Source organism: Pristiophorus japonicus, chromosome 9, assembly GCF_044704955.1.
Source record: "Pristiophorus japonicus isolate sPriJap1 chromosome 9, sPriJap1.hap1, whole genome shotgun sequence".
Lineage (NCBI taxonomy): Eukaryota > Metazoa > Chordata > Chondrichthyes > Pristiophoridae > Pristiophorus > Pristiophorus japonicus.
The window spans coordinates 109,886,231-109,913,551 of record NC_091985.1 but is presented as its reverse complement, the minus strand read 5'-3'; the positions used below and the strand labels follow the sequence as shown (position 1 = coordinate 109,913,551).

The window sequence follows — 27,321 nt, the reverse complement described above, 5'->3', positions numbered from 1 at the left end:
GACATGGAGCATCGCACTTTGATAATAGAGACTTGCCTGATTTTCCATCCATTTAAATTAACTAATGTGTGATGCTCCCCATCCAAGTGGTGAAGACAAAAATCTACTCCAATGTACAGCACGCTTGTATTTATGCACATGGACAACAGGAATGGTGATGCCCACCTAAGTTCGAGTTCTTGCCTCCTTTTAGGGGCTAATGTTCAGCATAAGTTGGCAGGGAAGCCATAGAAGGTGTGGGTAATGGCAACACAAAAGATGGTGCTGAGCTGCTGGGGTGTAATTCAGAGACCTTGTAGCAGTGTTATGGCCTGTGTTCAAACTGGTGGCATACATGAGGAACTGGCCTTCAATAGGGGCACATGTGGAATAGTTTAGAACAGACGGCTGGCTCTTCAGGTTGGCATTAGTAGCGTGCCAACACATGGCTCTACACCAGTGACAGGAAACAAACTTGAAAGCATGCAGTCCCTTAACAACAAGTATGCCACTGGACAGTTCTAGCGTAAATTTAGGGCCCTCTGGGCTACTGGTAGTTAGCACATTCCGAAGAAGCTAGCAATGCCATCTCAAGAGCATACACCTCATCTACTCCTTCAGTTAGTGGTTCACTTCTTCACAACGTAGAATTGCATCCTTATTCACAGAGAAATGGGACAGGACAGGAGCACATCTCATTGAATATATTTACACCACACTGAACATTTTGCACCACATACACTATTGCACTAATGCAGCAGACTCTTACATGTTGAAGTCCATTTTATTTTCATGGATTTTAATGAACAAAAAACAGCCGTACTCCTTGCTCAAAAGAAGAAATATCAAGATGGCTAACTTCAAGTATCTGACCACAGCAAACAGATGATGGACTGTAACAATACAGAACTTTCCAGGTAGCTAGAGTGATACAATTGATGCAAGAGTTATGGGCAGGTCTAATGGTTGAATCTTTGATATGCCAATCTTCATTTCCACCTCCTCGTCTATAAAGGGGAATAAGGAAATTGCAGAGACATTAAGCAAATACTTTGTATCTGCCTTTATGGTAGAAGACACTAAAAAATTCCTGAAATAGCAGGGATGCATGAGCCTAGTTTTGGTCTCCTTATCCAAGGAAGGATATACTTGCTTTGGAGGCGGTGCAACAAAGGTTCACTGGATTGATTCCTGGGATGAGAGAGCTGTCCTATGATGAGGGATTGTGTAGAATGGGCCTACACTGTCTGGAGTTTAGAAAAATGAGAGGTGATCTCATTGAAACATGCAAGATTCTGAAGGGGATTGACAGGGTAAATGCTGAAAAGTTGTTTCCCTTGGCTGAAGTATCGAGAACTAGGGGGTATAGTCTCAAGATGTGGGGTAGGCCATTTAAGACAGAGATAAGGAGGAATTTCTTCACTCACAGGGTTGTGAATCTTTGGCATTCTCTGCCACAGAGGGCTGTGGATGCTGAGTCTTTGAGTATATTCAAGGCTAAGATAGATATCAAGGGATATGGAGATTGGGCAGGAAAGTGGAATTGAGGTCGATGATCAGCCATGATCTTATTGAGTGGCGGCGCAGGCTCGAGGGGCCGTACGGCCTACTCCTGCTCCTATTTCTTATGTTTTTAAGTTCTAGTGAGAATGAGGAACTTAATGAAATTAGTATTGGTAAAGAAATATACTGGGAAAATTGATGGAACTAAAAGTCGACAAATCACCTGGACCTGATGGCTTACATCCTAGGGTTTTAAAAGAGGTCGCTACAGAGATAGTGGATGCATTGGTTTTGATCTTCCAGAATTCGCTAGATTCCAGAACGGTCCCCGTGGATCAGAAGGTAGCAAATGTAACCTCACTATTCAAGAAGGGAAGGAGAAAACAGGGAACAGACTTAGCGAACGGGTTTTTGCCACGATTTGGCCCTCCGTGGTGAAAACCCGGTTGGCGGGATCTTCGGGCATCTCTTTGCGGCGGCGCTTCCACATACCGCCGGGGAGAGGTGCGCCAACATGAAATGATGTGCAATGCCGCGGGTTGCATTACTGTCGTGCTTTCGGCACTCTACCGACCCTTACGCCATGCCCAGAATACCGACAGGGTCAAACCTGTTGGTGCAGCCCTGCCAGTAGCGGTAAGTATGAAGACCTGCAAAAAGTTATGTTAAAGTTTTTATTTTTAAATTATTTTTCAGCGATTTAGTAGGTAAGGGTTTTTTTTTTTTGCAATTTTTTGTTCCTCCCTCCCAAGGCCTCTCTCACAGTGCTACCCGCCGATACTCGCGGTTTGCGCAGCGAATCCTCGTGCAACGCCGACATTACCGATGTAAAAGCCGAAAGTTAGGCAAAAATGCCGTTTTCGCCAAACCGAAAATCCAGCTCATCTATAGGCCAGTTAGCCGTAGAGAGAGTGCAGCAAAGGTTCATTCGGCTGATTCTGGGAATGAGAGGATTGTCCAATGAGGAGAGATTGAATTGACTAGGCCTCTATTCCCTATATTTGTTGAGAGGATGTTTCCCTTGGCTGAAGAGTCGAGAACTAGGGGTCACAGTCTCAGAATAAGGGGTCGGGCATTTAGGACTGAGGAGAAATTTCTTCAAAGGGTTGTGAATTTTTGGAATTCTTTACCACAGAGAGCTGAGGGTGCTCAGTCGTTCAGTATATTCAAGACAGAGATCGATAGATTTTTGGATACTAAGGGACTCAAGAGATATGGGGATAGTGCAGGAAGGTGGAATTGAGGGAGATCAGCCATGATCTTACTGAATGGTGGAGCAGGGTCGAGGGGCGAATAACCTGCTCCTGCTCCTATTTCTTATGTCTCAGGCTTCTATCAGTGCTACAGTGCATGCTGTACCCATGCTTGTGAATACTTACAATTTCCAAAGGTAGGTCAGGTCTGACGAGAAGAGGAGAAATACAGATCAATGTTGTCTGGAGCAAATTCTTTCTTTCTCATATAGCTTTAAGCATAAAATGGTCTCGATGACTCAAGTGGTGGGTTTTATCAGGCATGAAATGAATTGCTGCATAAAATTTCACAAAGCAGCCGAAACTGGCTTTCAATGAGGGCTCAACAAGCTAAACTTTTCAGAATTTGCGGTAATGTGTGTAAAAAGCAGGAGAGGCAGTGTACAAGATTATAAACAGTGTTAGCTTGAATATCAAAAGATACTCAGCATTAATGCTTAGAAACATAGAAAATAGGTGCAGGAGTAGGCCATTCGGCCCTTCTAGCCTGCACCGCCATTCAATGAGTTCATGGCTGAACATGCAACTCCAGTACCCCATTCCTATAGAAACATGATTTGTGCAAGTGGTAAATTCTTGCATAATAATGTAATTCAATCCCCATTTAAAAGTCATACATTCAATTCTTATTTTTTATGTATTATTACTATAAATTTCTATATCCACATGTCTAATAGAATTGCCTGTAAACTTGTCATGACGTAATTACATCCTTCTGCCAGTGGCAACATTGCAGCACCTCCACTGGCTGGAGAGTGTAATTACAACACAACAGGTATCCAGAGGTAGATTTCATTATAAAGGAAGGAAACTTGCATTTACATTGTGCTTTCATGATCTCGGGACGTCTCAACGAGCTTTACAGCCAATGAAGTACTTTTAAAGTGTAGTCACTATCATAATGTCAGGAAATGCTGTAGCCAATTATTGCACAGCAAGGTCCTGTCAACAACAGTGAGATACATGATTAGATCATCGTTTTAGTGATGCTGGTTGAGGGAGGACTCTCCTGGTTTTCTTTGAATAGTGCCATGGGATCTTTTATGTTCACCCAAGAGGACAGACAGACCCACGTTTAAACGTCTCACCTGAAAGACGACACCTCCGACAGTAGAGCACTCCCTCAGTACTGAATTGAAGTGTCAGCCTGGATTATGTGCTCAAGTCTCTGGAGTGTGGCTTGAATCTACATCCTTCAGACTCAAGAGGCGAAAGTGCTACTTTTATGAATGTGAACATAGAAATCTATCATGGAAAAAGCTGACAAAAAGTGCGCACAGAATCAAGATAGTAAATGTATTGATATATAAAAAAAACATAAGGAGAGCTAATACTGAGAGAAAAATCTCTTAGTCAAATTTAAATGATTAACTGATCTTAACGGGGATCCACTGCTAAAGTTTCTCCTAAGAAGTAAATCTTTCCAGGCTCTTCCTGATACCACCTCGTATCAGAGCAGTAAATCCTAGCTATTACACTTTCCATCATAGATCTGAAGTGTTGTTTAGTGGCAAGAACAAACATGGCTAAAACCAGAAAACTGCATCAGTCACATGAACCACAAGTGGCACTGATGTATTCTTTCTGTCTCTCTGCCTTTCTCTGTATTTCTCTTCCTCTCTTCACACCTGTGGGATTTGCAAATGTTTTCTTGTGCTGACCAGAGAAAGAAATCAGTAGACAGCTATGGAGGCAAGTGCTCTTGTTCTCACGCCTTCGAGGTTTTGTACCTCATATATTCACTGCATGTACTCCTGAATTTCAACTTCAGGGCTTTTATATTCAGGCACAGACTTGCCTTTATATGGTATCTTTACCTCTCAAATACCTCAAATCATTTGTTGTACAATTAATTACTTTGAAATGCAATGACTATCGTTATGTAGACAAATGCGGCAGCAACTTTTGCACACAGCAAGATCCCACAAAGAGAGATAAAAATGAATCACCCAATTTTTTTTTGCTGTTATTGGTTAAGGGAGAAACATTGGCCAGGACACCAGGAAACCTCTTGTTCTTCTCCATGTCGTGCCTTGTGACTTTTACCAACAGCAAAAACAAATGGGGTCTCTGTTTAATTCTCATTCAAAGAACAATGGAGTGTCAACTTAGATTATGTGCCCAAATCTTCAGCATAAGATGTCAAGCCACAACCACCTGATGGAGAGGCGAGAGTGTTACCATCTGAGCTGAGCTAAAATTACAATGTTGATGCATGGTTCTCTTGCCATGAGAGTGGTTCTGTAGACAGTATAAACCTGGTGACTTCTAGAGACCCTGCTGCAGTAAACCCACGTTTACAGGATCACTCCAATTACACTTTCTTTTAAATAGTAAGATCTTTTTGAGCAGATGTGCACCAATGAACACAAGTAGAGGAGAGTGATGCATGAAGGCTGCAGCTCTCCATTTGAGGACCATTCTCTTGTGATGCATATATTAAACATAAAAGGGAGAGAAAACAGGGAACTACAGACCAGTTAGCCCAACATCAGTAGTAGGGAAAATGCTAGTGTCTATTATAAAGGATGTGATTAAGGCACAGTTAGATAATATCAACAGGATTTGACAAAGTCAATATGGATTTATGAAAGGTAAATCATGTTTGACAAACCGACTGGAGTTTTTTGAGGATGTAACTGATAGAATAGATAAGGGAGAACCAGTGGATGTAGTGTATTTGGATTTTCAGAAGGCCTTTGATAAAGTCCCACATAAGAGGTTAGTGTGCAAAATTAAAGCACATAGGATTGGGGGTAATGTACTGGCATGGATTGAAAATTGGTTAACTGACAGGGAACAGAGAGTTGGAATAAATGGGTCTTTTCGGGGTACCACAGGGATCAGTGCTTGGGCCCTGCTATTCACAATATATATATAAATGATTTGGATGAAGGAACAAATTTAATATTTCCAAGTTTGCTGATGACACAAAACTAGGTGGGATTGTGAGTTGTGAGGAGGATGCAAAGATGCTGCAAGGCGATTTAGATAGGTTGAGTGAGTGAGCAAACACATGGCAGATGCAGTATAACGTGGATAAATGTGAAGTTTTCCACTTTGGTAGGAAAAACATAAGGACAAAGTATTATGGCTTGGGAAGTGTCGATGTATAAAGGGACCTGGGTGTCCTTGTACACCAGTCATTGAAAGCAAACATGCAGGTGCAGCAAGCAGTTAGGAAGGCAAGTGGTATGTTGGCCTTCATTGCAAGAGGATTTGAGTAGAGGAGCAAAGATGTCTTACTACAGTTATACAGGGCCTCGGTGAGACCGCACCTGGAGTATTGTGTGCAGTTTTGGTCTCCTTACCCAAGAAAGGATATACTTACCATAGAGGGAGTTCAGCGAAGGTTCACCAGACTGATTCCTGGGATAGCAGGACTATCGTATGAGGAGAGATTGGGTTGACTCGTCCTGTATTCACTAGAGTTTAGAAGAACGAGAGGGGATCTCATTGAAACGTATAAAATTCTGATGGACAGATTGGATGCGGGGAGGATGTTTCCCCTGGCTGGGAAGTCTAGAAAAAGGGGCACAGTCTCAGGATATGGGGTAGGAAGTTTAGGACCGAGATGAGGAGAAATTTCTTCACTCAGAGAGTGGTGAACCTGTGGAATTCTCTACCACAGAAGGCTGTGGAGGCCAAGTCACTGAATATATTTAAGAAGGTGATAGATAAGATTTCTAGACACAACCATAATGAATGGCGGTGCAGGCTCGAAGGGCCGAATGGCCTACTACTGCTCCTATTTTCTATGTTTCTAGTGCCAGAGAAAGTGCCATGCCATCCACGTTAAATAAGTATTTATTTGAAACCCGGAGCTGCTTGGGTGGAGGAGAGGAAAGAGCAGAAGGATGGAGACTACAAAATGATGTGTTGAAATTATTGCCTCTATTGTTTGGAACAACCTTGCCCCTCACAATTTTGAATATATTTCAAAACGAGCATATTTGCATGAAACGACGTTGGCAGGCAAGATTAGAACATAAGCAAAGTCAGGAATGTGAAAAGGCCATTCAGTTCATTGATGCTCATCTCTGCACTGTAGTACAACCTGGTATTTTGACCACACTTTTTTTCTTCAAGTCAGTTTGGAGGAATGCCGCTTAAATATTTGACTTACAAGCATAGCAAGTTGGAGCAATTCCAATTGGTGTCAAGCAAAAATGTAAGCTTACTTAGAGAACCCACCCTTTGCATAAACAAAAAAATAATGTCTGACATAATTTCATACCTTTTAGCATTTGACAATAAAACATTCATCCCACGTCCTGCCTTAAAAAAATCCCTTCATATTCTATCACTTGCAAGATATCCAAAACCTCCAATTTAATAGCTATTGAGGTATTTTCATTCAACCAATCAAAAGCACTGAAATTCACTGATATCAGTACCAATATAATTATATACTGAACTTAAATTTAATTCAAATGGAAAAGTTTTTTCAGTTTACCTACCAGTGTCTTTTGAGGTAAGTTTTCGTCTTGCTTTTAAGACTGCTTGTGACGCTTCCACGGAACCGGGAGGGAATGTAATTTCCCGCCTTAATGGGGGTGGCTGGTGATGTGGAACAGCAACCTGAGAGGCTGGAACTGGAGGACCAACTTTCTGCATCTTCATGGACGACATGTAAGGGGACTTGTTGGGAGACATTCGGTTTTCTAGAGACCGCTGAAAGGGGGCTGGACTGGGAGCCCTGGAAATGTGGTTTGGCATTGAAGGAGGAGTCTGATAGGAGGACTGAGAGGGTCGTGTGATAGGAGCCATGGAAGCTGAAGACATGTACGAAGGCTGACGCTGGTTCGCATGAGAAGGCCATTGACCTTCATGGTTCATTCTCTGGTCAGGTAATATCATTTCATCAGTGCGATTCATCCCTGCATATGGCGATGCCTGCGGAGGTGCTCCGGGGCCTTGCCTGTTTGGGTATGGGTAAGGCATATCATTCCGTGATTGCCACATGCCCTGCTGTGGCCCTTCAGTGGAGGATACTTGCATTGGTCCTCCCATCATTTGTGGTGGTATTCCATGTTGTTGCATTGGACCTGGACCTTGCATCCTATCTCTATTGTATGTCAATGGGTATTGGCTTTGCATGGATCTTCTGTCTGGTCCAGAATAAGCATTTCCATATTGGTTGTATATTTCCTGCTGCTGGCTGCCATACTGCATGTTGTACATGTCACTCTCGTGGCGCTTTGGTGGCGGACCATACATGCCATCATTGGGCCGTTTATAATTCTGCACATCCAAAAAAGAATATGGTTACTGGTGCACATAAGAATCCAAATTTTTTTTTTTTAAAAGCACAATGAGTTTAAGGGATCAATATCACTTGATTCGTTAAAGGAACACTGTACCTTCTAATCAGTCTATCGCCAGCTAGAAATACAATCTAAATTATAACCAAGCTGTACACTTAGGTAAAGAGTAGTTATTTAATTATGGATTACGGAAATGGGAATCCCATAGCTCAAAGAAAAACTAGCTGCTTTGGAGGTCACTTTAATCAAGATAACCAGAAGGATGTTTCACTGTTTAAAAACTCATCAAGATTAAATTTGCTCATCTTCAAAACATCAATATATTCCATTTTCGTGAACAGGTTTTTCATCCACCTCCCTTCCCTGAAAAACTGGATAAGCAAACTGTACACTAAAGAGAGAACATATAGCAATTATTCTTAATTCCTATCATTATCCAAGTTAATACCTAAAACTGAAATGAAAGGAGAACAGAAGTCTAGAGGGAGGACTTTTGATTCAAAATACCCCCACTCCCATTATGCATAGAGGAATAATAGGGATAAAAAGATTCACTAGTTTCAGGTTGGGTCCGATTACTGCTATGTTGCTCTGATGATTTAGATAAAGGGGAAATGGCCTCAGAGTGACTTCACTAAAAATGTGGCAATTTCCACTCTAGAACTGCTCGCCACAAAGAAAACATCCTTGGTTTACTGCGTTCAAGTCTTTCCAAAGCAGTTCCCTAGTGGATATTTCGGCCCTCATGATATTCAATGGATCAGTCTGGAGCAGCTATCCATCAGTGGTCCTGGCAAATCGTAATTAGTGGGGGAGGGGGGTGGAGGGCGGGGGGAGGGTTCAGGTGAGCAAAAATGTAAAAAGTCGAAGAATAAGGAGAAGGCAATAGAGCAGGGTAGCAGTGGGGGAAATGAAAACCAGAGCGTGCCAGGAAGGGACAGAATGTATAAACATAAAGGTGAATCAGAAAGTGGGGTCAAAGCAGGAAAAAAATGGTAAAAAAACAAATTTAAAGGCTCTTTATCTGAATACACATAGCATTCGTAACAAAATAGATGAGTTGACTGCACAAATAGATACAAATGGTTATGATCTGATAGCCATTACAGAGGCTCGGTTGCAAGGTGACCAGGACTGGGAACTAAATATTCAGGGGTATTTGACAATTCGGAAGGACAGACAGAAAGGAAAAGGAGGTGGAGGGGTGAGATCAGTGCGTTAGTGAGAAACGATATTGGCTCAGAAGATCACGATGTTGAATCAGTTTAAGTGGAGATAAGGAATAATAAGGGGAGAAAGTCGCTGGTGGACGTAGTCTATAGGCCCTCTAATAGTAGCTACACTGTTGGATGGAGTATAAATCAAGAAATAATGGAGGCTTGTAATAAAGGAACGGCAATAATAATGGCTCTATTTTAACCTTCATATTGATCGGACAAAGCAAATTGGCCAGGGTAGCCTTGAGGAAGAGTTCATATAGTGTGTCCGGGATAGTTTCTTTGAATAGTACGTTGCGGAACCAATTAGGGAGCAGGCTATCTTAGATCTGGTACTGTGTAATGAGACAGGATTAATAAATGTAGTAAAGGAGCCTCTAGGAATGAGTGATCATAGCATGGTTGAATTTCAAATTCAGTTGGAGGGTGAGAAAGTTGGTTCTCAAACCAGGGTCCTAAGCTTAAATAAAGGAGACTACAAAGCTATAAGGGCAGAGTTGGCTAAAGTGGACTGGGAAAATAGATTAAAGTATGGGACGGTTGATGAGCAGTGGAGATATTTCATAACTCGCAACCAAAATATATCCCAATGAGAAGGAAAGACTGTAAGAGAAGGGATAACCATCTGTGGCTAACTAAAGAAATAAGGGCTGGTATCAAAGCCAGCAAAGAACGACTAAAATGATGATAGCGAGGGGGAAGACAGATTATGAAAGTAAACTAGCACGAAATAAAAACAGATAGTAAGAGTTTTTACAGGTACATAAAAAGGAAAAGAGTGGCTAAAGTAAATGTTGGTCCCCTAGATTATGAGACTGGGGAATTAATAATGGAGAACTGGGAAATGGCAGAGACATTGAGCAAATATTTTGTATCGGTCTTCACGGTAGAAGACACTAAAAACATCCCAATAGTGGATAATCAAGTGGCTATAAGGAGGGAGGAACTTAATACAATAATTATCACTAATGAAGTAGTACTCAGTAAAATAATGGCACTAAAGTCAGACAAGTCCCCTGGATCAGATAGTGGATGCATTGGTTGTAATCTACCAAAATTTCCTGGATTCTGGGGTAGTCCCAGCGATTGGAAAACCGCAAATGTAACGCCCCTATTTAAAAAAGGAGGCAGACAAAAAGCAGGAAACTATAGACCAGTTAGCCTAACATCTGTCGTTGGGAAAACGCTGGAGTCCATTATTAAGGAAGCAGCAGCAGGACATTTGGAAAAGCATAATTCAATCAAGCAGAGTCAGCATGATTTCATGAAAGGGAAATCCTGTTTGACAAATTTGTTGGGAGTCCTTTGAGGATGTAACGAGCAGGGTGGATAAGGGGGAACCAGTGGATGTGGTGTATTTGGATTTCCAGAAGGCATTCGATAAGGTGCCATATAAAAGGTGACTGCACAAGATAAAAGTTCACGGGGTTAGGGTAATATATCAGCATGGATAGAGGATTGGCTAACTACAGAAAACAGAGTCAGGATAAATGGGTCATTTTCCGGTTGGCAAACAGTGACTAGTGGGGTGTTGCAGGGATCGGTGCTGGGTCATCAACTAATTAGAATCTATATTAATGACTTGGATGAAGGGACCGAGTGTAATGTAGCCATGTTTGCTGATGATACAAAGATGGGTGGGAAAGCAAATTGTGAGGAGGACATAATAAATTTGCAAAGGTATATAGACAGGCTAAGTGAATGGGCAAAAATTTGACAGATGGAGTATAATGTGGGAAAATGTGAGGTTGTCCACTTTGGCAGAAAAAATAGAAAAGGAAATTATAATTTAAATGGAGAAAAATTGCAAAGTATTCTAGTACAGAGGGACCTGGGGGTCCTTGTGCCTGAAACACAGAAAGTTAGTATGCAGGTTCAGCAAGTAATCAGGAAGGCAAATGGAATATTGGCCTTTATTGCAAGAGGGATGGAGTATAAAAGCAGGTAAGTCCTGCTACAACTGTACAGGGTATTAGTGAGGCCACACCTATAGTATTGTGTACAGTTTTGGTCTCCTTATTTAAGGATGGATATACTTGCATTGGAGGCTGTTCAGAGAAGATTCACTAGGTTGATTCCAGAGATGAGGGGGTTGACTTATGAGTAGGTTGGGTCTATATTCATTGGAGTTCAAAAGAATGAGAGGTGATCATATTGAAGCATAAGATAATGAGGGGGCTCGACAAGGTGGATGCAGAGAGGGTATTTCCACTCATAGGGGAAACTAAAACTAGGGGACATCGTCTCAGAATAAGAGGCTGCCTAAATAAAACTGAGCTGAGAAGAAATTTCTTCTCTGAGGGTTGTAAATCTATGGAATTCTCTGCCCCAGAGAGCAGTGGAGGCTGGGTCATTGAATATATTTAAGGCGGAGATAGACAGATTTTTGAGCGAATAGGGAATAAAGGATTCTAGGGAGCGGGCAGGGAAGTGGAGCTGAGTCCATGATCAGATCAGCCATGATCGTATTAAATGGCGGAGCAGGCTCGAGGGACCAGGTGGCCTACTCCTGTTCCTAATTCTTGTATTCTTATTTTCTTATGTAAAAGGATCGAACATGATGGGTTTTTGTGAATGTGAGAAATTTTCACATTTAATAGACAAGGGGCTGGATTTTTGGTCTTTTGCCGCCCCTGTTAGCACCCCAGGTGCCCAGCTTCCAGCCAGTTTCGAGGGGGCACGGAACATTTCCGCCCAGAAGTGACGAGCTGGTGTGCAACACCCCTGGCTGCGATACTGGCTCGATATTTGGATCGCGCCTGATCCTTAGTGCCTCGTAGCATGCCCTGGTGGGAACGCCTATGGAAGCTGGCATTCTAAGTTATAGCGGCTGCAGTAAGGTAAGTAATGTTGATCTGAGGTAAGTGTGATTGTTTAAAAATTTTTTTTTGCGATTTATGTTGTGGTGGCAGGGGTGATTTATTGGGAATGTTTTGGGTATTTCCGCCCCCAGCCCCTAGGCCTCTCTTCGGTTGCTCAGAGGCCAGCTGTTTAGCGAGGGATTTTAACTTGCTCAGCTAGTCTAGCACCCTAAAAGAGGTGGGCAACACCTTCCTTATCGCTCCGCTCCAAACTCAGGGCCAAGCTGATGAATTTTACGGCGACAGACGCAAACCATTTGCCGGCGCAAAATTTACCGCTCCGCCTGGATTAGCTCCGCAACAGAGGTGCGACCGAATTTCCACCCCAAGGTGGTTTCTGCAAACCTTCTCTCCTCTTTAAGGAGAGCATTTCGTTATTCAACAACTCTATAAAAAAAAAAAATCATTTTTACCACCACAGAACGGGAGGATAAGAGCTGGAGCATGACACTACAACTTCCAGCGCAAGCCACTCCAAGTGTGCGACGGCTTCGAGGTGGGCGACTGGGTGATGTCATTAAAACCAATTTATGCGTGGGCAGGAACATCGGCGGGGCCCAGGTACAGTAGAGGAGTGGGAAGGTTGGGGCGGATGAGCGGCGAGAGATCGTGGAGGAGGGGTGACGAATGATTGAGGCGGAGAAGCAGCGAGAGATCGAGGCAGAAATTCAGTGAGCGATCGCGGCGGAGGTGCGGCAAATGTTTGTGGCAGAGCTGCGGCAAATGGAGTACGGGGCCCAAAGAGCTGAGGGCAGCACGGGCCAGCCCACACTGCGATGTGTGTGCGCACTCGGTCCATGCAGTAGAGCTGGTCTCCAGTTGTCCTGGTTAACCCTTGCCACTGGATAAAGGCCTAGCTCTGTCAAGCCCGTGTGGTGGCTGATGTGCAACGGTCACCACACGTTAAACAAATCCACGGACAGGTATCTTCCACCCCTGGAGTTCAGGACTGGAATATCGAGTCCTTCATTGCAACATCTGCAAACTCATCCCTTTTGGAAGCAAGTCATCCTCGTTCGAAGGGCTGCCTATGATGATGGTGATGAAAAAATCACTCATACTTAATAATGATTTACTAATAACTGTTTTTGTGAAGAGGCAGCTTTTATTACCTGTGGAAGTATTATGCAATTTGATATTATTTAAAACACAGCAGTTGTAAGATACTCAAAAATGAAATATAATCACTGCTCACAATCATTTAACTTTATTTTAAATGTGAACTTCATGGTTTTATTTTTATATGCAACAGTGGGAACTTCACAAATTGCTTTACCTGCTGCTGAGGATACATTCCAGCCTGATGGCCTCCATATGGTATCTGCCCTGAGGGGGGACCTTGGCCTGGGTACTGTTGCCCATAAGGATCGTGCCTGTAACAAAAATATTTTATTGCAGAATTCTGTATCTTCCCAAGATGGGCAAAATATATTGTTTCTTGTTGATAAAAAAAAAATAATTTGAATGCATACCAAAAGTTTGTCATCGATAATTTTAATTAAGGTAGCAGTTTCAGGCTCCATCTGAATGAAGACAAACATTTTTTTTTATTTGTTCTGTGATGTGGGCATCGCTGGCAAGGCCAGCATTTATTGCCCATCCCTAAATGCCCTTGAGAAGTTGGTGGTGAGCTGCCACCTTAAATTGCTGCAGTCCTTGTGGTTAAAGTACTCCACAGTGCAGTTAGGGAGGGAGTTCCAGGATTTTGACCCAGCGACAATGAAGGAACGGTGATATATTTCCAAGTCAGGATGGTGTGCAACTTGGAGGGGAACTTGCAAGTGGTGGTGTTCCCGTGCGCCTGCTGCCCTTGTACTTCTAGGTGGTAGAGGTCACGGGTTTGGTAGGTGCTGCCGAAGAAGCTTTGGCGAGTTGCTGCAGTGCATCTTGTAGATGGTACACACTGCAGCCATGGTGCGCCAGTGGTGGAGGGAGTGAATGTTTAAGGTGGTGGATGGCATACCAATCAAGTGGGCTGCTTTGTCCTGGATGGTGTCAAGCTTCTTGAGTGTTGTTGGAGCTGCACTCATCCAGGCAAGTGGAGAGTATTCCATCACACTCCTGATTTGGGCTTTGTAGATGGTGGCAAGGCTTTGGGGAGTCAGGAGGTGAGACACTCGCTGCAGAATACCCAGCCCCTGACCCGCTCTTGTTGCCACAGTATTTATGTGGCTGGTCCAATTAAGTTTCTGGAGAATGGTGACCCCCAGGATGTTGATGGTGAGGGATTTGCTGGTAATGGTGATGGTAATGCTGTTGAATATCAAGGGGAAGTGGTTAGACTATTGCTTGTTGGAGATGGTCATTGCCTGGCACTCGTGTGGCGCAAATGTTACTTCCATTTATCAGCTCAAGCCTGAATGTCGTCCAGGTCTTGCTGCGGGCAAGGATTGCTTCATTTTCTGAGGAGTTGTGAATGGCACTGAACACTGTGCAATCATCAGCGAACATTCCCACTTCTGACCTTATGATGGAGGGAAGGTCATTGATGAAGCAGATGAAGATGGGTGGGCTGAGGACACTGCCCTGAAGAAATCCTATGGCAATGACCTGGGGATGGGATGACTGATTTCCAATCACCACAACTGTCTTCCTTTGTGCTAGATATGACTCCAGCCAGTGGAGAGTTTTCCCCCCGATTCCGATTGATTTTAATTTTACTAGGGCTCACTGATGCCACATTCAGTCAAATGTTGCCTTGATGTCAGGGGCAGTCACTCTAACCTCACCTCTGGAATTCAGCTCATTTGTCCATGTTTGGACCAAGGCTGTAATGAGGTCTGGAGCCGAGTGGTCCTGGTGGAACCCAAACTGTGCATTGGTGAGCAGGTTACTGGTGAATAAGTGGCACTTAATAGCACTGCCAACAACATCTTCCATCACTTTGCTGATGATTGAGAGTAGACTGATGGGGCAATAATTAGCCGGATTGAATTTGTCCTGCTTTTTGTGGACAGGACATACCTGGGCAGTTTTCTACATTGTCGGGTAGATGCCAGTGTTGTAGCTGTACCGGAACAGCTTGGCTAAAGGTGCGGCTAGTTCTGGAGCACAAGTCTTCAGCACGACAGCCGGGATGTTGTCGGGGCTCATAGCCTTTGCTGTATCCAGTGCGCTCAGTCATTTATTGATATCACGTGCAGTGAATCGAATTGGCTGAAGACTGGCTTCTATGATGGTGGGGAGCTCAGGAGGAGGCTGACATGCACTTCTGGCTGAAAACGCCTTAGCCTTGTCTTTTGCACTTGCATGCTGTGCTCCGCCCATTATTGAGGATAAAAGAAAGAAAGACTTGGATTTATATTACGCCTTTTACGACCACTGGACTTCTCAAAGCACTTTACAGCCAATGAAGTACTTTTGGAGTGTAGTCACTGTTGTAATGTAGGAAACGTGGTGCACAAGCAAGCTCCCACAAACAGCAATGTGATAACAGCCACATAATCTGTTTTTGTTATGTTGATTAAGGGATAAATATTGGCCAGGATACGGGGGATAACTCCCCTGCTCTTCTTCGATATAGTGCCATGGGATCTTTTACGTCCACTTGAGAGCGCAGACGGGACCTCGGTTTAACGTCTCATCCGAAAGACAGCACCTCCAACATTGCAGCACTCCCTCAGCACTACAATGGAGTATCAGCCTAGATTTTTGTGCTCAAGTCCCTGGAGTGGGTCTTGAACCCACAACCTTCTGACTCAGAGGTGAGAGCGCTACCCACTGAGCCACAGCTGGCGATGGGGATATTCATGTTGTCTCCTGCTCAAGTTAGTTGTTTAATTGGATATGGGAGGATTGCAGAGCTTTGATCTAATCCATTGATTGTGGAATAGCTTAGCTCTGTCTATAGCATGCTGCTTCTGCTGTTTAGCACACATGTAGTCCTGTGTTGCAGCTTCCCCAGGTTGGTACCTCATTTTTAGGTAGGGCTGGTGCTGCTCCTGGCATGCTCTTCTGCACTCCTCATTGAGCCAGGGTTGGTCCCCTGGCTTGATGGTAATGGTAGATTGAGGGATATGCCAGGCCCTGAGGTTACAGATTGTGGTGGAATACAATTCTGCTGCTGCTGATGGCTCACAGCACCTCACGGATGCCCAGTTTTGAGCTGCTAAATCTGTTCTGAATCTATCCCATTTAGCACAGTGATAGTGCCACACAACACGATGGAGGGTGTCTTCAGAGTGAAGACGGGACTTCATCTGCCCAAGGACTGTGCGGTGATCACTGCTACCAATGCTGTCATGGATAGATGCATCTGCGACAGGTAGATTGGTGAGGACGAGGTGAAATAGGTTTTTCCCTCGTGTTGGTTCTACTTCACCACCTGTCGCAGGCCCAGTCTGGCAGCTATGTCCTTCAGGACTTGGCCAGCTCGGTCAGTAGTAGAGCTACCGAGTCACTCTTGGTGATGGCCATTGAAGTCCCCCCACCTTTGCTACCCTCAGTGATTCTTCCAAATGGTGTTCAACATGGAGAACTACTGATTCATCAGCTGAGGGAGGGCGGTAGGTGGTAATCAGCAGGAGGTTTCCTTGCCCATGCTTGACCTGATACGATGAGACTTCATGGGGTCCAGAGTCAATGTTGACCCCCAGGGCCACTCCTCCCTCCCGTAGACCACTCTGCCGCCACCCCTGATGGTTCTGTGGCGTCTGGGACATTGGCGAAAGGTATGATTCTGTGAGTATGTCTATGTCAGGCTGTTGCTTGACTAGTCTGTGGGACAGTTCTACCAATTTTGGCACAAGTCCCCAGATGTTGGTCAGGAGAACTTTGCAGGGTTGACTGGGCTGTTGGAAATTCCAATATAATTACAGCCATCTTTATTTTGAAAAAATTATAGTATTTTGAAAAGATAATTTATACTAATTAAGTTAGCAGATAAAATAATTACTTGAATAAAGAGAATTCATAGATATCAGCAGTCAGGCAACTTGTTGTTCATAGAATCATAGAAATTTACAGCACGGAAGGAGGCCATTTCGGCCCATCGTGTCTGCGCCAGCCAACCAAGAGTTATCCAGCCTGATTCCACTTTCCAGCTCTTGGTGCATAGCCCAGTAGGTTACGGCACAGCCAAGTATTTTTAAAATGTGGTGAGGGTTTCTGCCTCTACCATCCTTTCAGGCAGTGAGTTCCAGACCGCCACCACCATCTGGGTGAAGAAATTTCCCCTCATATCTCCTCTAAACTTCCCCCCAATTACTTTAAATCTATGGTTGTTGACCCCTCTGTCAAGGGAAACACGTCCTTCCTATCCAGGCCCCTCATAATTTTATACACCTCAATCAGGTCTCCCCTCAGCCTCCTCTGTTCCAAAAAAATCAGACCCAGCCTCTCCCAATCTTTCCTCCTAGCTAAAACTTTCCAGTCCAGGCTCCTCTGCATCCTTTCCAGTGCAATCACGTCATTCCTATAATGTGGTGACCAGAACTGCACACAGTACTCCAGCTGCGGCCTAACCAGTGTTTTATACAGTTCAAGCATAACCTCCCTGCTCTTGTATTATATGGCTCGACAAATAAAGGCAAGTATTGCATATGCCTTCTGAACCACCTTATCTACCTGGCCTGCTACCTTCAGGGATCTGTGGACCTGCACTCCAAAGTCCCTTTGTTCCTCTACATTTATCAGTGTCGTACCATTTAATGTGTATTCCCTTGCCTTGTTAGCCCTCCCCAGATGCATTACCTCACATTTCTCCACATTGAATTCCATTTACCACTGTTCTGCCCACCTGACCAGTTCATTGATATCTTCCTGCAGTCTACAGCTTTCTTCTTCATTATCAACTACACAGCCTATTTTAGTGTCATCTGCAAATTTCTTAATCATACCCCCAACATTTAAGTCCAACTCATTGATATATACCACAAAAAGCAAGGGACCCAGCATTGAGCCCTACGGAAGACCACTGGAAACAGCCTTCCAGTCACAAAAACACCCATCAACCAGCACCCTTTGCTTCCTGCCTCTGAGCCAATTTTTGATCCAACTTGCCACTTTGCCCTGGATCCCATGGGCTAATACTTTCGTGACCAGTCTGCCATGTGGGACCTTATCAAAAGCTTTGCTAAAATCCATATACACTACATCATACGCACTTGCCCTCATTTACCATCCTGGTTACCTCCTCGAAAAATTCAAGCAAGTTAGTCAGACATGACCTGCCCTTAACAAATCCATGCTGACTGTCCTCGATTAATCCATGTCTTTCGAAATGAAGATTTATCCTGTCCCTCAAGATTTTTTCCAATAATTTTCCCACCACTGTGGTTAGACTGACTGGCCTGTAATTACTGTCTATCCCTTTCTCCCTTTTTAAACAAAAGGTACAACGTTAGCAGTCCTCCAGTTCTCTGGCACCACACCTGTAGCCAGAGAGGATTGGAAAATGATGGTCAGAGCCTCTGCTATTTCCTTTTAACAGCCTGGGATACATTTCATCCAAGCCTGGGGGTTTATCCACTTTCAAAGCTGCTAAGCCCCTTAATACTTCCTCTCTCACTATGTTTATCTCATCTAATATTTCATACTCCTCCTCCCTCACTGCAAAGTCTGCATTGCCCCTGTGAAAACAGATGCAAAGTATTCATTAAGAATCATATCCACGTTTTCTGCCTCCACACACAGATTTCCTTTATGGTCTCTAATAGGCCCCACTCTTTCTCTAGTTATCCTCTTGCTCTTAATGTATGTATAAAACATCTTCGGGTTTTCCCTGATTTTACTTGCCAACATTCTTTCATGCTCTCTCTTTGCTTTCCTGATATCTCTTTTAATTGTACCCCTGCACTTCTTAATACTCCTCTAGAGTCTCTGCAGTATTGAGTTCTCGGTATCTGTCATAAGCTTTCCTTTTTTTTCTTTATCTTACCCAGATGTAGCATAAACACCTCCAATTAACATCAAGTTTTCTTGGCATGACAGGTAAGGTGCAACATTCTTATTTTGTTGCACCTATACTTATATATACTGGGATATTGTATGCAGCACGTGGACCGCCATTTAAAAAAGCCTAGCTAAAATGGAGCTTGAGCTTCAAGGCATAGTTGCCAAAACGAAAACATTTAGCCCAGGTGAAAATAGTGTTTAGTATGTTTAAAACAACATTTAAAACCCTCAGAATAGATGGGTCAAACAGAGGCACTAGCAACAGTTCTTGATCCATAGAACTGTCCTGGCTGGCAAACAGAATGAAAATGATCCCTTTTGTCTTGGGGGCTGGGAGTGGGAGAACAGGGGGAATTGAATGCAGTTTTTGAAAAAGACACAGCAACACTGCAGGGCCTGCAGGTGAACTGCCTCATTAGCCACTGTGATCTATTTCCTGTATTGCTAAACATTGTAGAGTTGGAGGTGCAGTGGATCAGCTGTTTCGTCTATTTATTAAAATTCAGATGAGTAAAAGCAGAAGGACGGCAAAAATTGATGTCGAGGGGTACAGTAGCATTGTGGTTATGTTACTGGACTAGTAATCCAGAGGCCTGGAGTAATGATCCATTGACGCGAGTTCAAATCCCACCACGGCAGCTGGGGAATTTAAACTGAATTAAATAAAACTGGAATAAAAAACTAGTGTCAGTAATGATGACCATGAAACCACCGGATTGTTGTAAAAACCCATCTGGTTCACTAATGTCCTTTAGGGTAGGAAATCTGCTGTACTTAGCTGGTCTGGCCTATATGTGAATCCAGACCCACAGCAATGTGGTTGACTCCTAACTGCCGTCTGCGGTTGAAAGCGGCGGCTCACCACCACCTTCTCGGGGCAATTAGGGATAGGCAATAAATGCCGGCCTTACCAGCGACGCTCACAACCCATGAATGAATAAAAAAAATGTTTTAATAATCAATTGAATTAATACTAAAAGACAATATTTGTTGTAATTTACCTTTGTTGTGCAGGGTAGCGGTTTGGCGAGTACATGCTTGGGTCATTGTTGGAAGGTATCATGTTTGACTGACCTCCTGGAGGTCCCATACTGCCTTCAGGACCCATCCCATGTTCAGGCCTAGAATAAAGACACACACATTTTATTTTTCCAGTTTGTAAAATATCAAGCAGTGGGAAATTCCGTGTTACTGATTCAAGTGAAAAGTACTAAGTTACAGAACAGATTCTATTTTAATGCATATAATCCAATTTGTTACTGTAATACTATGCTCATATCATATAATCTAGTATCAATTTATAAAGGATTGGCTGACTTCCCGTGGCATTGCTGAGACAAATCTTTTTTTTAAACTGAGTCTGTTCAACTTTCACTCTTCAGTTCCTGGATTTTCTCTGTCACTGAGGGGGAGAAATTCATTATCATCCCGTTTGGGGCGCTAATTTTTTTTAAGTTTGAAAAGTTAATGCCAGGCGCTAACGATTTCAAATAATTTTTTTTTACCCTTTGCGCTCCAATAAGTAAGTGCAGCGCTTGAGTTAGCGTTCCACTTCCTTCTTGGAAGCCAGCAGGCCGGAGACCTCAGCACTGCTGCACACAGGGCCATGCAGCGCTTTGTTCAAAGGGCCTTTCCCTCACTTAAAGGGAAGGGCCATCGTTGCAGGCTCTGCAATATGAAGGGGGCCTACCTGGACCTATCAAACAGAGTGCCGGGCTGAACAATTGCGGGCAGGAACCCACGAGAAAAGCAAAAAAGGTAAGTTTTTTTTTTACTTGCCTCGGCCACCTCGTCTTTAAGCATCGCCCCCTTAGTGGCCGGCTGCCCGATCTATGCCTCCTGCAGCTGTCGGAGCTTTCGCCTGGCAGAAGTGAATTTCTGATTGGGAGGGGCTATGGAGGCGAGGTGCAGGCGATCGGGGCGCAACGCTGTAGTGCCACCGCTAAAATCCTGCCGAATATGGCGTGAGTTGATGTCAGCACCGTGCCCTGTTGCAAAGGCATTTGTGCCCCATTAGTGCCTCCCGGGGGCGGTGACAGGAAGTGCAAGTGCAGCCAATTTCTCCCCCGAAGGCTCTTATATGCTTTCTCTGTCAGTCTGACTCTTTTTCTCACTCTCCTCTGTATATCACTCACACTTTCTCAACAGCAGTAACTTGCATTTATATAGCATCTTTAACATACAAAAATATTTCAACGTCCTTCACAGAAGCTCTGGATGTTTTTCCCTTTCTTCTCACCTCTTATGAATACCCGGAGCCAGACTTGGGGTTCCAATCCTGCGATAGCACAGAAATGGAATATTTACAAAGGATGCAGTCACCTAATATGAGGTCAGCAAATCTCCAGACTTTAACACAAAAGAACTTCAAATGAAGTGGACTCTTAAAAGATAATCATTGCAGTGTTCTGAAGTGACACTCTTACTGGTGCTTCCAGTATATTTACTGCACAATTTCTGCAAGACTCAAATAATTCTGCCTCCAACATATAGGAATTGCCAGATGAAAAAAGACCAAAGTCCATCGAGTTTGCCTTCTACCATTCTGGACATCTCCTGATACACAGGTAATAGCTGAGGACTAATCATAGCAATCAATCTCTAACAATTAGTCGACAACAGACACAGACATGAAAACCACAGCGGTGGGAGAGCTTTGGGAACCATCAGTCCAATGTCACCTGTTCCTCCTGAGCATGCTACACTTAACATGCTATGTCTCAAATTACTCAAATTATCCCAAAATAATGGCCTTGAATTTACAGTAGATAATAACAGCAAATGAACAACGCTTGCTGTTATTACCCCACTGAAACTGCCCGCAACTTCAGGATATAGTGCATGCGCATCCTAATGCGGAAATCCTGAAGTTGCAGTCAGTCATTCACTGCTCCAACACAGACTGCGCTGTGGCCCCTACCCCACAGCCGGCTATCAGTGTAATCTGTGAAATCAGCGAAACTGATGAAAATTTCAGCTCTTCCATGGTATATCGCTGTTAAATACCTCATTAAAAGATAGATCCCTTTGGATTAGGTGTAACTTGGGTTTTAATAGAGTATTGACTGCTAAACAATCGTTATGGCCCTGAAAAACCAATTTGAATTTTCAATTTTAATAAAATTAAATTTTAAGAAACTTAAAAAAAAACTTTTTTTTATAAAGTTTGTTCATATTTATTTCAGGTTTACATGTGAGAGCCCCAATCTTTGTTTTGCTCGCTATAACATTTTTAAAGTTAGAATCAAAGGAGCTTTTTCACTTCCTGATTCTCAGTCTGTGAGAATTCTGCATTGTGATTGGCTGCTTTGACAGCTTGTTGACGTCAATCACACTAAACTACGCTGTTGGTTGGAAAAGCCGAACTTCTCGCTGCAAGATCTTTGTGGAAAGCTTACTTTGGGACCAGTGGCAAGCGCCTTTGCTTCACCGCAGACTGCAGATTACGGGCTATTATTTTCTGAAATAAATCTATCTAATTTGCAATTGAATGAATCAATACTAACTTCTTCCACTGTCTCACGAGATTGTTCCATAGACTGGAACTGAAATAATGGGCCCAAGTTTCCACACGATAAAAAATGGGCGCCCCTCCGAGCTGGGCGCCCGTTTTTCGAGCCTAAAACGGCGCCTAAAAAAAAAACCTCGCAATTCTGGAGCGTTCTGCAGCTCCTTGTCTGCCTGGCGCGGCGCCCAGGGGGGCGGAGCCTACACTCGCGCCGATTTTGTAAGTGGGAGGGGGCGGGTACTATTTAAATTAGTTTTTTTCCTGCCGGCAACGCTGCGCGTGCGCGCATGCTCAGTGTGAAAAAAACATTGGCACTCGGCCATTTTTTAGTTCTTTGTAGCTGTTTAATTTTTGAACATTTTTTAATAAAAGCACATTGCCATCAGCACATCAGCACTTGCAGCCTTCTCACTGTCTCCTTCCCCCCTCCCCGCGGGAACGAAGCGGCTGTTCCCTTCCCCCCCTCCCCCACGGGAACGAACTCTTTGTGCCTGAAGCACTTTCACACAGGTAGGAAGATGGTTTATTTAATCTTTTCTTTGCTTATAAATGTTTATTCAGGTTGGATTTATTTGTATAATATTTGTAGAAGTAGAAATAAGGATTTATTGTAGAATTTAATGAGTTCCCTTCCACCCCCCTCCCCCCCCACCTCGTTCTGGACGCCTAATTTGTAACCTGCGCCTGATTTTTTAATGTGTAGAACAGGTTTTTACAGTTCTACAAAAATCTTCACTTGCTCCATTCTAACTTAGTTTGGAGTACGTTTTCACTGTGGAAACTTTCAAATCAGGCGTCAGTGGCCGGACACGCCCCCTTTTGAAGAAAAAATTCTGTTCCAAAGTAGAACTGTTCTACCTGACTAGAACTGCAGAAAAAAAAATGTGGAGAATTGCGATTTCTAAGATAGTCCGTTCTCCACCAGTTGCTCCTAAAAATCAGGCGCAAATCATGTGGAAACTTGGGCCCAATGTTTCTGCAAACTTAGTTGTGAATTTACCTCCTTTCAAGCACAGGCCGTGTCCTCTGGTTCTACTGTTCTGGGCGTGAAACAGCTCATTATGGTCGACATTACCTAGTCTCTTTAAAATTCTAAAAACAGCAATTATGTCACCTCTCAATTTTCTCTTCTCCAATGAGAACACCCAATTTACATATTTACTCCTCATAATCCAATCCTTCCATCCTCTTAATCATTCTGGTTGCTCTCTTCTGTACCCTGGCAATAGCTGCCATATTTTTTGGTATTGTGTTGACCAGTCTTCCATCTTCATTAGCTTAGAACCATCTGCAAATTTAGCTACTGTGTCAGGACTGCAATTCTGAGACCAATGCATCATTCATGATGCCTATGTGATTTCAGCATGTTTGCTCATCCTGCCCTCCCTTTAGGATCCACCCAACAGCAGTAGACAATACTTTAAATTAATTATCTTTCATAGCTTCACACACCTCTATTTGCTTTACAGAGCCTCAGTAATTTATCACAGCACTTCCACAAAGTAACCTGATAAATTACTGATACTAAAGGAAGCTTTGAAGAATTGGCAGTTACATAGATGACAATGGAAAACTTGATTTCTCCCATCATGTCATTTTCCCTTTCTACTGACAGCAGAAACAGTCAAAAATGGAGACAAAACTGTATCATTGTTTGCTCTTGCACTATAAAAATAGTCCCCCTCCTTCGAACTTTCTTGTTTTCTCTCGAACATCCTGACCTTAATACTGTATTGTATAGCACCGTGTCCAAATGGCCAGTCTTTGTCAGTGTTGACAATCCCTTCAACTTTAGTAGACAACACAGCTGAGTGCAAACCCGTCCTCACTAAACATATACACATCCATTCAAGCAGGGGTCACTAGCTGATATTTCTAGAGGCACGAGGGCAATTGTGGCACCCTTTAATTGCCTAGCAAACTCAACCTAGACATGGATCAAACCTGGAGCCTTCCAGGTATGCATGGCATTGTGGGACATCAGGCAGTGCATTTTTGTACAAAGTCATGGTTGGGGGATGGGCAATGGGGGCCGGGGTGGGGGGAGAAGAGGTCGGATTCTCTGAATATCAATTTTTGAAATTGTTCAACAAAGTGAAATACTTCACAGCAATAGCAATGGTCTATTTAACATTGCGAATATTGTTCTATCAATTCCATTATTTTGTATAGAACAGTTATTAAATGTTTTGCTGACTTTTTCCCTGTGCTTTTACAAACACCATGTGAGAAGCTTGTTTGAAGCCACAATTCACAACAAAAACATGCAGTTATATAGTGATTTAAGGTAGCAAAATGCCCCATGGCGATTAACAAGAGTAATATCAATAAAAAAATTTTTGACACCAAGCCACAGGAGGTGGTATCAGGACAGAGTGGGAGGTTTTAAGGAGTATTTCAAAGGAGAGGTAGTGAGGCAGAGAGGTTTAGGGGAGAATCCCAGAGGATAGGGTCAAGGCAGCTGAAAGCACAGTCGGCAATGGTGGCGTGATTAAAATTGGGGATGCGCAAGGGACCACAATTGGAAGAGTGCAGAGACCTCAAAGGCTTGTAGGGCTGGAGGAGGCTACAGAGACAGAGATGGGCGAGGCCATGGAGAGATTTGAAAACAAGGATGAGGATTTAAAAATTGAGCGCTGACGGACTGCGAGCCAGTGAAGGTCAGCAAGCACAGGGGTGATACGTGAGACTTGGAGCGAGTTAAAGTACAGACAGCAGAGTTTTGGATGAGCACAAGTTTGTGTAGGGTGGAAGATGGGAGGCCAGCCAAGAGAACACTGGATTAGTCAGTCTAGAGCTAACAAAGGCATGGATGATGGTTTCAGGATAAGGGGGAACCAGTGGATGTTGTGTATTCGGATTTCCAGAAGGCATTCGATAAGGTGCCACATAAAAGGTTACAGCACAAGATAAAAGTTCACGGGGTTGAGGGGAATATATTAGCATGGATTGAGGATTGGCTAACTAACAGAAAACAGAGAGTCGGGATAAATGGGTCATTTACCGGTTGGCAAACAGTAACTAGTGAGGTGCCGCAGTGATCGGTGCTGGGGTCTCAACTATTTACAATCTATATTAATGACTTGGATGAAGGGACCAAGTGTAACGTAGCCAAGTTTACTGATGATTGGCTAGGATAGATTGGCGAATGATACTTAAGGGGTTGACAGTGGATGGGCAATGGCAGACATTTAGAGACCGCATGGATGAACTACAACAATTGTACATCCCTGTCTGGTGTAAAAATTAAAAAGGGAAGGTGGCTCAACCATGGCTATCAAGGGAAATCAGGGATAGTATTAAAGCCAAGGAAGTGGCATACAAATTGGCCAGAAATAGCAGCGAACCCGGGGATTGGGAGAAATTTGGAACTCAGCAGAGGACGACAAAGGGTTTGATTAGGGCAGGGAAAATAGAGTACGAGAGGAAGCTTGTAGGGAACATTAAGACGGACTGCAAAAGCTTCTATAGATATGTAAAGAGAAAAAGGTTAGTAAAGACAAACGTAGGTCCCCTGCAGTCAGAATCAGGGGAAGTCATAATGGGGAACAAAGAAATGGCAGACCAATTGAACAAGTACTTTGGTTCGGTATTCACGGAGGACACAAACAACCTTCCGGATATAAAAAGGGGTCAGAAGGTCTAGTAAGAAGGAGGAACTGAGGGAAATCCTTATTCGTCGGGAAATTGTGTTGGGGAAATTGATGGGATTTAAGGCCGATAAATCCCCAGGGCCTGATGGACTACATCCCAGAGTACTTAAGAAGGTGGCCTTGGAAATAGCGGATGCATTGACAGTCATTTTCCATAGACTCTGGATCAGTTCCTATGGAGTGGAGGGTAGCCAATGTAACCCCACTTTTTAAAAAAGGAGGGAGAGAGAAAACAGGGAATTATAGACCGGTCAGCCTGACATCGTTGGTGGGTAAAATGATGGAATCAATTATTAAGGATGGCATTTGGAAAGAGGTGACATGATAGGTCCAAGTCAGCATGGATTTGTGAAAGGGAAATCATGCTTGACAAATCTTCTGGAATTTTTTGAGGATGTTTCCTGTAGAGTGGACAAGGGAGAACCAGTTGATGTGGTGTATATGGACTTTCAGAAGGCTTTCGACAAGGTCCCACACAAAAGATTAATGTGCAAAGTTAAAGCACATGGGATTGGGGGTAGTGTGCTGACGTGGATTGAGAACTGGTTGTCAGACAGGAAGCAAAAAGTAGGAGTAAATGGGTACTTTTCAGAATGGCAGGCAGTGACTAGTGGGGTACCGCAAGGTTCTGTGCTGGGACCCCAGCTGTTTACATTGTACATTAATGATTTAGACGAGGGGATTAAATGTATCTCCAAATTTGCGGATGACACTAAGTTGGGTGGCAGTGTGAGCTGCGAGGAGGATGCTATGAGGCTGCAGAGCGACTTGGATAGGTTAGGTGAGTGGGCAAATGCATGGCAGATGAAGTATAATGTGGATAAATGTGAAGTTATCCACTTTGGTGGTAAAAACAGAGAGACGGACTATTATCTGAATGGTGACAGATTAGGAAAAGGGGAGGTGCAACGAGACCTGGGTGTCATGGTACATCAGTCATTGAAGGTTGGCATGCAGGTACAGCAGGCAGTTAAGAAAGCAAATGGCATGTTGGCCTTCATAGCGAGGGGATTTGAGTACAGGGGCAGAGAGGTGTTACTACAGTTGTACAGGGCCTTGGTGAGGCCACACCTGGAGTATTGTGTACAGTTTTGTCTCCTAACTTGAGGAAGGACATTCTTGCTATTGAGGGAGTGCAGCAAAGGTTCACCAGACTGATTCCCGGGAAGGCGGGACTGACATATCA

The 27,321-nt window shown here is 43.6% G+C and overlaps 1 protein-coding gene across 7 annotated transcripts in view; it reads right to left on the bottom strand.

The window, feature by feature from the left end:
• arid1b (AT-rich interactive domain 1B) overlaps positions 1-27,321 on the bottom strand; it is a 646,010-nt gene that overhangs the window by 12,123 nt on the left and 606,566 nt on the right. For 4 of the 7 annotated variants that reach the window (XM_070889679.1, XM_070889681.1, XM_070889684.1 and 1 more), the window contains 3 exons: positions 19,976-20,095; positions 13,357-13,453; positions 7,196-7,979 (listed from right to left, as the gene is read on the bottom strand). In XM_070889679.1, the coding sequence (XP_070745780.1) occupies positions 7,196-7,979; positions 13,357-13,453; positions 19,976-20,095 (1,001 nt within the window). Of the gene's footprint in view, positions 1-7,195; positions 7,980-13,356; positions 13,454-19,975; positions 20,096-21,213; positions 21,253-27,321 lie in introns of all 7 variants that reach the window. The other 3 variants (XM_070889678.1, XM_070889680.1, XM_070889682.1) reach the window with 1 other exon arrangement.